At 34.6% G+C, this 12,297-nt stretch overlaps 1 protein-coding gene across 1 annotated transcript; it reads left to right on the top strand.

Annotated features, from left to right (window-relative positions):
* Window positions 1-9,201: 9,201 nt before the first annotated feature.
* LOC142644219 (uncharacterized) lies at window positions 9,202-10,332 on the top strand. Its single transcript, XM_075818876.1, has 2 exons — window positions 9,202-10,072; window positions 10,178-10,332. Exons 1-2 carry the CDS (start codon window positions 9,202-9,204, stop codon window positions 10,330-10,332), a joined length of 1,026 nt encoding a protein of 341 aa, XP_075674991.1.
* The last annotated feature ends 1,965 nt before the right edge of the window (window positions 10,333-12,297 follow it).

The raw sequence follows: 12,297 nt of genomic DNA, 5'->3' as shown, positions 1-12,297 counted from the left end.
TATTGGGTAATAGTAAAAAAAAACTTAATAAAAAGAGGTAAAAATGGCTAAGTCTAGTGCTCTAAGTCTGGCAAGGGAACGGATGTTGACGACTTACAAACTCTCTCCTTCTCTCTCTGTATCTTGCAATTTTTTTTTTTTTTTTGTGGAGTATTGCAAGCCTTTTAATTGTATTTTAACCAGTTATTTTTCTTTTTATACTGAGAGAGTGAGAGGCTATCAAAAGGTGTGTTAACGTTGTGAAAAAATATAGTTTATCACTTTTTAATTGTTAACATGGCTGAATTTTAGATGAGTTTTTTTCCTACATGGCAACACCTCCTTAATTGTAGGAAAATACTTTTGCTTTTATATATAGTATATGATATGATTGATTGCTAATTGATTGGTAAAATCTATTATTGTTGAATAAGAGATCTAAGATTCAAACCCTACCTACACCAAAAATTAATTGGTATCTTTGCTTGATGATAAAGAGTAGTGCTCATGAAGCTAGAGTCATAAGTTGAAAATTTATTATATCTATAAATATATATATATATATATATATATATATATATATATATATATATATATATAAAATGAGGATTCAACTCTTTGGACTAGACTTTTATGTAGATTAGAAATACCCCTAAACCTTACATTTAACAAGAAAAAAACTTGAGGACAACCTGGTAAAAATATATCTCAAACTTCACTTAAAATGCCTACAAAATAGGACATTCTCTTACTAATCCATGTCTTTAAAACAAACATATCCAAAAAAATTAAAATTAAAAAGGAAAATTATGAAACTAGACCCAAAAAAAAAAAAAAAAAAAACCTCATTTTATATATATATGTGTGTGTGTGTGTGTGTGTTATTATTCAATGTGAAACTTCAAAATGCATAACTAATCACACAACTCATATGTGAATATTCTAACAAATCTTTACTTATGTGTGAGCGTGTGAGCCTAATACGGGAAGTCACTTGTTATACTTTGATTAGTCTCCTGATACAAAAGTCTAATGCATTACATAGGTGATTATGGAGTGGCATGGTGATGTGGCACAAAAGAGTGACATGGCACAGACCTAAGGGCTAAATTTCACGTGTCATTACGATGATTGTAGCTAAATTCACATGTGCCAAATTTGTTGTAGAGTTGAAAATTGGAGAGAAAATTAGTTAGTGGCACATGCACATGCACATGCTAGATCTTAAGAAATTGTTGGAAGCCAAAATCATGTGTTTTATTAAATCTAGCGTCTGATTATATTACAATAGTGTGTGATTTCCTCGACCCAAATGTAAAAGGCTTCGGCCTATCCGTCCTTAGAAAAGACGCAAATACATTTGAGCTTTCAGAAATTGGGGCCCACTCTGACCCATCATGATTTAAAGGCCCATTGACAAAATATGGATGCAAAAAGGGCCTGCAACCCATAATTACAAATTTACAACCACCTTCTCTAAGCCCGCAATGCTAAAAGAATCTCATTTCCACTCCATTGTGCGTGTATGTTTGTTTGTTTTTAAAAATAAAAAATAAAAAACTGATTCATTTTACTTTCAAGAAAATAATTTTAGCTTTTTATGATTGAAAATAAAATACATAATTTTCCAATTTTTTAAAATATTTTTCCCTTTTCCAATTTTCAGTAGAATGTGAAAAAGTGGCTCACTCAATACTTGAGAAATTATTAAGTGCTCCTTCAGAGCCAAGTTAACCTTGCACAGTGGTCCACCCAATAAAAGAATGCCATCTAGTTAAATTGTTGAGTCATATCCTAGTCAAATTTTATGAATCGCATGTACCGTTCGTTTAAAAAAAAAAAAATTAAAAACTCTCATAAATATAAAAATCAAACCAATTCTTTCAAGCATTTCTCAATTTGATGTGAGATTAAAAAAAATAATATATAAAAATAAAGTACCACATTGCTGTACTACAGGAATTTTGAATAGTTTTCCTTGGGTGTGAGTGGGTGGTTGGGAAAATTATCTTCTGACATGCGTCTCACAAGACTTCTCTCTTATAACAAGAACATGTGTAGATCTTATTTATCGTGGGAGAATAGTCTCTTGAGAATCTGAGATACTCTCTTGAGTGGGTGGTTGATTTGGTGGAAGTTTTGAGGTTTTATCCAAACTTACATTTTACAGAATTATTCTGAGCTTTTATGAGGAAGCCAATGTTGTGATTAAGAAATCCATTTCTTCTTTTCATTCCATTATGTTCAATTTATAATAAGAGGAAATTGCAAGTTAGACCTCTAAAATTTGAGAATGACTGGATTTTACGCCATGAAATTTTAGAATTTAGATTTTATCCTCTAAAACTTAGGTTGTTTGGATTTTACACCTTGACGTTTCAGAACTTGGATTTTACCCCACAAAGTTTAAGGTTGTTTAGATTTTACACTCCCAATACTGAAACTTTAAGGTGTAAAATCCAACCAACCCAAAATTTTAGGGAGTAAAATCCAAACACTTCTAAAATATAGGAGTAAAATTCGAATTATGAAATGTTAAGGTTTAAAATCCAAACATCACCAAACTTCAGGAGGTAAAATTTAAATTCTGAAACTTCAGAGTATAAAATCCGATCACCCCCAAACTTTAGGGATGTAATTTGCAATTTACCCTTATAATAAATCTTGCATTAAAGTGTTTGACTCTCCATTTGGATGCCAAGAAAATAGTGGAAAGAAAGAAATCGTGTGTGTGTGTTTTTTTTTATTATAGAGTTTTTAGATTTTAAAGAATTATTTTAGCTTTTAAAAGTTTTTAAGGTTATTTAATTGACTTGGCTAATTAACTAATAGTATGGTTTTATTGGTCCAACTAATACACATGACAAGCTTAGGTAACACTTAATCACTACCTTAGCAATGGGATTGTAATGAATGACTTGAATCATACATGACAAGCTTTGGTAACACTTAATATAAAATGCTTTATTTTTCTTTGCATTTTCCTATTCCTCGTGTGAATTACTTATAATAATAAAAAATAATTTCTTCTTTCCACTCTTTTTATTTCTTTCCTCCCATAAGTTTATCCTATTACCAAACAAAGCCTCACTAATGTTTTTATATTAAGATAAAAATGCCTCACTAATGTTTTTATATTAAGATAAAAATTATTTTTTGATCAAGACTTAAGATTAGAGCATTTCTACCCAAGACAAACTTCTTAATGAAAGTTAGAAGATCCAACTTTTCCATTGACTTATTATTATAATGACAAAATTTAGTTACAAAATTTATTGTAACTTTAGGCTATAATCTTACTCAATAAAATAAATATTACTGCATATTTTGAAAATCTAACCGTTGAATTGCATATTCTTTACGCTCTTAATACATATGTCAAATTTTGTGTCATATTATTTACTATATGATCTATAAGCTTATATTTTATGCATAATTTTACACTACAAAAACTTGCAATTTAAACAATTTATTAATGACATGGTTATTAGTCTTTAATTTTTTAGAAATTTTGCAAGCATAAAGGATATAAGTATTGGAAAAACATAGTTTGTATCACATACAAAATATACGCAGCGGAAAATTAACGGATCCACTTCATTCGCAATTGATAACATGTACTATGTAAATTTCAAAATTGAAGAACAAGAAAGCGTACCTTGGTGGAGTGAAATTCAAAACCAAATATTAGAAGTACTTGGAAACACTTTTAATCTTCACTCCAATTCCACTAATGTCCAAGAAGTGCGGTCTCTCAATCAATTTACACGTATGTGTTCAAGGGAGAATAAGAGAATGACTTACACTCAGATACACACTATTTTCATATATTACCATACATCTACAATTCTGTATTTTTCTCTCCTTATATATAACTGATTATCTAATTGGGCTAGTCTTTTGAACCATTCCAATTAGGCTTTAGTATGTGGCTTAGAGTGAGACCAAAATGGACAAATAAGACACTAGCTCTAATGAATTTTGGACATTTATATCAATTCTTGACAAACCCAAAATTACTATTAATTATATTTAATACCACTTTATAGATATAATTGCACTTTAGGCCTTATTAATAAATTATATCTCAAGACTTTATTATACATTCAACCCTTTCATTAAAATATTCATAGTAATACAAAGTCATGAATGTTGACTACCACTTTGAAGATTACAACATCTTAATCTTTGAGTACCCGATTTAATCCTTTAAAATATTCATCATATATTTATGAAATCCAATTTCATAAATATACACTTTAGCAACTTCTTACTAAAGTGGTTAGGCCTAATGCTCTGAATAACCAAACTCATTAAACTTATCTCAGAAGAATATTTTATATCTCCATTAAGAGATTATGAATTCCATCTTGAAAATATATGTTCCTTCAACATTAAATGTAGCTACCCAACATATTGAAGTTTTGATCGTGACTTTAGATCTCACTCCTGATATATCAAAGTAACCTATAGTTCATGATCAGGTTCATTATTCTCTCAGGATTGAGAGTTCGTGTAAATAGAAGTCATGAGATTTATTATTCATTTGACAGTCGTTAGTAGAATATTAAATCTCACAGCGGTCCAGTTCAATATGTCTTAACACTTAAAACATATCAACATATCAACTGGAAGTTTCAACTTCCATGATTAAGACAAATCATCTTAGTTGATATATTATAGTCTTTACAGATGAAATGCCCAATTTCATCACCGACTACGAACTAAAATTTTAAGTTTACAAAGAACTTGTGATTTATATCTTCTGTAACTAAATCACATACTATGCATTTCATGGACTATATGATAATATCCAAATATTTATGTTACCGTTATTTAGGTAATAATAACACAACTTTATTAATCACAATATAATATCATACATATTGTTATACATAACATCATACAATAGGATTTAAACGGCACATATCCTAACAATAAGAAAAAGATGTAATTTAATGATAGATTTGTCAAAATTCATCTCTAATAAAAATATATTAAATAAAGTTGTAACTTTAAGTTACAATTAATTTATAACTAAATTTTTATTGTTACGGGAAGTCATACATTGCTTCTAAGTTCTAATAAATGATCAAATACGCTACCTTTAACTTCTAAGTTGCCAGTCATAGTCTACACTCTATATTTATGACAATTGACTTTTAAGGCGTGGAGAATATATGCCACCCTTTTCTAATTCTTAATCCATTTGGAATGATAGAGAAATTTTATTATATATAAAAAGTGTCAATAGCCAAATTATCAACTTAATTAACATGGTGATCAAATGTGATTAGCATACTTTTTATAAAAACAATAACAGGTTTAAGCAAGATTTCTTTCCCCTAATTAAGCACCACACTACTCTCTGAAAAAGTGGGTTTTGCTGTTAGAAAATCTACTATACATTAGAAGAATGATTCTTTTACTGTAATATTACTTAATTGCTTCTTCTGCTAGATAAATGAGCAACTGTAGTAATATTATAGTTAGCATAAATTTTACTACATATTCATATAATATATCTTAAGAAAATAATCTTGCTTAATACACTATATTATTAAAATAAAGTTGAGATTATATCTAGTGTATCAGTTGTATTGGACATGTTAGGATGCGACATTTATCCATATTTTAATGTGTGGAGAGTTGTTGTTGTTTTTTTTTTTTTTTTAAGAGTTTCAACCTATGACGTCCGCTCCTAATGATAGCTCTTTATCATAAGACCAAAATATCAATCTGCTTTTAGTGTAGGTGGGAATTGAACCCTAGATCTCTTAATATGTCCAGTGCACTAATACACTGAAAACAAGCGGTGTCTATTAAGATATATATACTTCCTTTAAAAAAAAAAAATGTAGATGCTTCAAAAAAAATTAATAGATTTTTTTTATAGTAATATATACCACTCTAATCAAATAGATTGAGAGCAATTGGCGCATTCCACAAGATTCTAGTGCTTTGAACATCTTGAGATTCCGTTCATATTGTTCCCAAAATAAATAAAAATCAGGCAAATTCAACTGGTCAATCTTTCCTTACAAATGTTGAAAAGTACACATACGACCTAAGTTAGAATTCATGCATTTCTTTTTTCTTTCTTTCTTTCTTTCTTTCTTTCTTTTTTTTTTTTTTTTTTTTTGGAGAAACTGACAAGAATAGAATTCACACATGTCAATACTACATGGAAAATGTAAGTGTTCACACTACCCAAAATTCTTTGCCCATTCAGCTTTAAAGAAAAAAAATCTTTGCCTATTGAGCAAAGAGCCAACATTACAATTCACATTTCCATTTTGAAATTAGAAACGTCATTTAGTTTAGGCTCAACCATGCTTCTTCAATAAGACAATAAAATGTTAGGTTCCAAGCTTTAACTTCTAACCATTCATTTAATTGATTATTTTGCTTCAATCCTCGTTATAGTTGTAGATTTCTTTTTTACATTATGAGACTACATGTGAAAACGTCTCTAGCTTCCAACGATTTCCTTCTTCTTAAGGAGTAATTGTCCACCACTAGAGGTGCTCAACTATGACTTTGTAACTAATAGTTCCTGTCAAATGGTTGTCTTCTTGTTCTTATGCCACCAGATCTTTATGACAATGATAGTTTGACAGTTTTGATTCATTAATTTTTTTGCCTTATTATAATTTGAAATAAAGAAGATCAATATCATTATTAAATATATATATTCATAAATTTAATCTTTTATCGATTCTCAAAAAATAAAAAAATAAATTTAATCTTTTATCAAATTAAATATACATTCATTATTAAATAGATAATCTGTATATTTATATTTTTTTTATAAAAAAAAAAATAGTTACTATGAAGTAGTCCCTCTCCATTTAAAAATCTATACAGTTTTTTTTTTTTTTTTTTTTGGTTATATCATTGTCTAGATTTTAGATTTAGCAATGGTAACATTTACTTGAACTAAATAAGAGAAAATTAATTTAAAATAAGTCGCATTTTGACTATTAATAAAATCTGCAATACTGTTAGAGGGATGGAAAATTATTCATTCTAAACAATTTTACCGATTTAAGGTGCAGCCATGCCCCTCCAATCTGAATTTACTTGTCGGTGCAACCATCCCCACCCCACCCAATCATCGACTTTAACGGCTCAGATGTAAGTGTAACTGGGACACTATGTTCCAATACACATAATATTAGACACTTGCATCCCTACTTTCGTCGTAGGATGTGTGGCATGGGCTAAAAAATACAGTTTTTTTTTTTACCATATAACTTATATTGCTACTATTTAAATAATTTTTGCTACTATTTATGAGTTTCATTATGTTTTTTGGTACTATTTATGGGTCTCATTATACTATTTTGACCAACTTTTAGCTTTATTTATAATACTTTCAGCAAAAAAATTTTAGTTTCAGCTAAATAAGTTGTTCACAAACGAACTATTAAAGTCTCACTCAAATGGAACCAGCTTGAGCCTACCATTCTATGCACTAGACTTGTTGGAATTTAGACATATATCAAATAATTTCCATGTATTCATATTTCTATGGATCTAGAGCAAGTGTACTAGACCCAACCTTTGCACCACTCAAATTACCCTAGATATTTTGTTTTAGGTAAGTAACCCTAAAAGTTATAAAAAAAAATAAAAAAATAAAAAATCCAAACAAATTTGATTTTTTTTTTTCATTATTAAGTGTCCATTTGGAATCCATTTATTTTGTTGTAATTGAAAATTTTTTATTGAAAGTACTATAAATAAATGTAAAAATTAGTTGAAATAGTACAACGAGACTCATAAATAGTTCCAAAAAGTGCAGTTGGTTCCATAAATAGTATTAAAAATAAGCTGAATAGTAAAGGAAGTTGGCAAAAATAATTTTTGCCAAATGGACATTGATGGGAGTGATGACCCCACATTAAGTAGACAACACCACACTCGTCCACCTCAACGAAGCATGGATGAGCGCAAGTAAATCAATAAAGAAGAGCACTTAAATACTCCAGGCGGTTACCGATCGGACGGCAGACCATTGGAATCTCATTAAATTCCATAATCATGAGCTTGAGGTGTTACAAGAAAAGCATTAAAACTACAATCAAGGTCCCAACGACTAGAAACCCCCAAAGACTGTATATATACGACCATTAGAAGCACAGAAGGTACAAAAAAAAATAAAACTCCAACATCAAAGACATACTTTTACATTTCTCATTCTATTCCAAAATTTTCAATCATTAACTTAAGCATCGGAGACGTTGTGGCTGGCGCTACACCAGTGTCCACCTCAGAGAAGTTTCTCTCATTTTGCGAGAACCTTGACGAGATCTCGACATCATCTGGATGAATGTACACAGCTGACGAATTAGGCTTCATCAATTTGGCGCCGTCTGTGGGGAACGACATTTTCGTACTAAGGTTCGAGAATACAGTTCCAACCATTCTCAACAATCCAGATGGAGTCTAGTTCAGATCCTGCGACATTGGCCCTACAAATCCAAGCACTCACAGCTAGCATGGAAGAACTTACTAGACAAAACCAGGAGATGAGGCAACGACTCCAGCAAGAGACCAACCAATCTAAAGACAATCAGGAAGATGAGGAGGATAGCCAGAGGTGAAGTTATCAAAGGCCCACTATTCCAGATAAACCTAGCTCAGAACTTCTTCGGGAAATGAGGAAGGAAATGGATGAGTTAAGGAACGCTATCAAAGAAAAAACAGATCGAAGTATGGATAGGATGGTCAGGACCATAGATTCTCCCTTCACGGCAGCAAATCTTGAGTGCTCAGTACCATCAAAGTTCTTCCTGCCTTAACTCGAATAGTTTGATGGGCTTAAGGATCCCTTGGACCATCTCAACACTTTCAAGACTACGTTGGGTCTTCAACAACCCCCCGACGAGATAATGTCGCTCTTTCCCTACTACTCTTAAAAGGGCTGTGAGGGAATGGTTCACGAAGCTACCTGCCTCGTCCATTGACAACTTTGACCAGTTGAGCAGTTCCTTCCTACGCCACTTCGTAGGGGAGCAACGTCCAAAGAGGCCAGCAGACCATTTGCTCACCATCAAACAGGGAGAGAAAGAGACCCTGAGGTCTTACGTGAAGCGCTTCACCCACGAGACCTTGGCAGTAGATGAAGCTGATGACAATGTGCAGTTGACTACCTTTAAAGCTAGATTGTAGTCCAGAGAGTTCGTGGTGTCACTTGTAAAGAATCCTCCTAAGACGATGGCAAAAATGCTCCAGAAGGCGCAGAAGTACATGAACGCTAAAGATGCATTGATCGCAATAAGGGACGTGGAAAAAGTCAGTGACAAAGGAATAAAGGAGGACGATCACAGAGGAAGAAAAAGGGAGCGACAAGATCGTCAATCCAGATACGGGAGTAAAAGTAAGGACGAAAGAACTCCTCGAACAGCAAAATTCACTCCTTTAGTTATGCCTATTGACAAAATTTTGGCTCAGATTAAGGATGAGTACTACCTCAAATGGCCAAGACCACTACATTCGTCACCCCACGTGCGCGACAAAAAGAAGTATTGCCGGTTCCACAAGGATAATGGCCATTACATCGAGGATTGTAGAGACCTAAAGGAGCAGATAGAGGAACTAATACGGAAAGGGAAATTGCAAAAGTTTGTGAAAAAGGGAGAATCTAGTAGATTCAGGGGTGATAGTAAAAACCAGCACGAATCCACACCAAAGGACGAGGATCACACATCCCAACGACCGCTAAACATGATAGGAGAGATAAAAACGATCACAAGAGGACCATCCACAGGCGATTCATTCAGATCCCTCAAGAAAGCATATCAGAGGCAGGTGAATAGCGTCCACCGTATACCCCCGTTTAAGCAAAGACAGATGGACCAAGATATGTTTTTCTCAGAGGATGACGCTATGGGAGTGAAACAGCCTCATGATGACCCCTTGGTCATAATGCTCACAATAGAAGTATTCAACACCAGGAGAATCCTCGTGGATAATGGCAGCTCTGCAGATATTATTTACCTCTCCGCTTTTCAGCAACTAAAGCTAAATCCAGAATGGCTGCGCCCATTTGATTCCCCCCTTAGTGGAGACAGGGTATATCCTAAAGGTATAGTGACACTAAAAGTCATAGTGGGGACTCACCCAAGGCAGCTAACACGTCAATTGGACTTCCTGGCGGTTGACTGACCTTTGTCATATAATGTGATCATAGGAAGGCCTACACTCAACCGTTGGAGAGCAGCCACGTCCATCTATTGCTTGAAGGTGAAGTTCCTAACAGAAAATGCTGTCGGAGAGGTGAAGGGAGATCAAGTATTGGCCAGGGGCTGTGCTAGCTGCAAAAGAAAATCATACATGGATGATTGAGGAGGAGCAAGAAGACAAATTGGAAGCCCTGGAGACAGTAGAGCTGGTCGAAGGAGTTACAACCAAGACGACCAGAATAGGGACGACGTTGAGCGCTGAGATGAGGACAAGGCTCTTCAACCTCCATAGGGAGAACTAGGATGTCTTCGCTTGGAGTCACGAGGACATGCCGGATATATCCCCCAAAATCATCCAACACAGGCGGAATGTGGATCCCGAGAAGAGGCTTATCCAGCAAAGACGCCGGGTTTTCGCTCCAGAACGGAATCAAGCAATTACAGACGAGGTTAACAAGCTGTTGTCAACAGGTTTTATTCGAGAATTTTACTACCTAGACTGGCTCGCCAACGTCGTCTTGGTGAAGAAAGCAAACGGGAAATCGAGAATGTGCGTGGACTTCTCAGACTGAACAAAGCTTGCCCAAAAGACAGCTTCCCTCTACCCAAAATAGACTAGCTCGTGGATTCTACAGCAGGGCATAAACTGCTGACATTTATGGATGCATTCTCAAGATACAATCAAATAAAAATGGCTGAAGAATACTAAGAGAAAACTACTTTCATTACGAATCAAGGGCTCTATTGCTATAAGGTAATGCCCTTCGGACTGAAGAATGCAAGGACAACCTACCAGAGGTTAGTAAACAGAATGTTCAGTAAACAGATCGGGAGAAATATGGAGATATATGTAGATGATATGCTCGTCAAGAGCAAGGAAGAGTTTGTTCACCTAGACGACCTCAGTGAAACATTCGCCATACTCAGGCAGTACCAGATGAAGTTGAACTCCAGTAAGTGTGCTCTCAGAGTAGAAGCAAACCTAGAGAAGGTACGAGCCATACTAGACATGACATCACCAAAGACCGTCAAGGAAGTCTAGAAGCTTATAGGCAGGATAGCGGCGCATAATAGGTTCATCTTTAAAGCGACAGACAAATGCCTACCCTTCTTTAAGACATTAAAGAAAGCCTTTATCTGGACTGACGAATGTGAGGCAACATTCCAAGAACTCAAGAGTTGCTTGAGCAATCCACCCCTCCTAAGTCCGTCCAAGGAAGGGGAGAACCTGTGTTTGTATCTCACAGTATCAGCCATGGCTGTAAGCGCAACCTTGATTCGAGAAGAAGACAAGAAACAACTCCTAGTGTACTATGTCAGCCAAGCTTTTCAAGGGGCAGAAGCCAAGTACCAGAGAATTAAAAAGATCGCATTCACATTGATAGTAGCTTCACCCAAGTTGCGATCGTACTTTTAGGCGAACCCCATTTTGGTAATGACGGACCAACCCATCAAGAGGTCCATGAATAGGCCTGAGGCGGCTAGGAGAATGGTCAAATGGGCAATTGAGCTTAGCTAATTCGACATTGAGTACCACCCTAGGACATCAATTAAGACACAGACTTTGGCAGACTTCATTGCCGAGTTCACCCTCCAAGACGAGGATAACCCCTCTGACGACATAAAGCGTTGGACGATATGGACCGACAATTCGTCTGGCCCGAAAGAGGGGAGGAGCAAGGGTCGTCATCATCACCCCAAAAAATGTGCTTCTCTAGAGTGATTCTAAGCTGGTGATAGTGTAGATAAGGGACAAATATGAAGCAAAGGAAGAGACAATGCGAAGATACCTCAGGCTGACGAAGCATTTAACACGAGAATATGACAAAGTGGAATTTATGCAGATCCCAAAGAGTGAGAACATGGTGGTAGATGAAAAAGCAAAGCTAGCATCGTCAGAAGAAGGATCAACGAACATGGACTTGAAAATGGAAGTCTAAAAACACCCTAGTATTGAAGAGGTTCCTACATTTGTAATCCAAAGTACAAATAGCTGAATGACCTCGATAATATCCTTCCTCCAAGACGGACACCTCCCACAAGACGCCGAAGAAGCAAGGAAGGTAGGAAGAGAGCAGCCAGATTTACAATCCTGAATGTTACCCTATACAAGAGAGGCTTCTCCATG

This window comes from Castanea sativa, chromosome 7 (assembly GCF_040712315.1).
Source record: "Castanea sativa cultivar Marrone di Chiusa Pesio chromosome 7, ASM4071231v1".
Taxonomy (NCBI): Eukaryota; Viridiplantae; Streptophyta; class Magnoliopsida; order Fagales; family Fagaceae; genus Castanea; species Castanea sativa.
The sequence above is the reverse complement of the archived record's forward strand: the minus strand, read 5'-3'. Positions and strand labels throughout refer to the sequence as shown.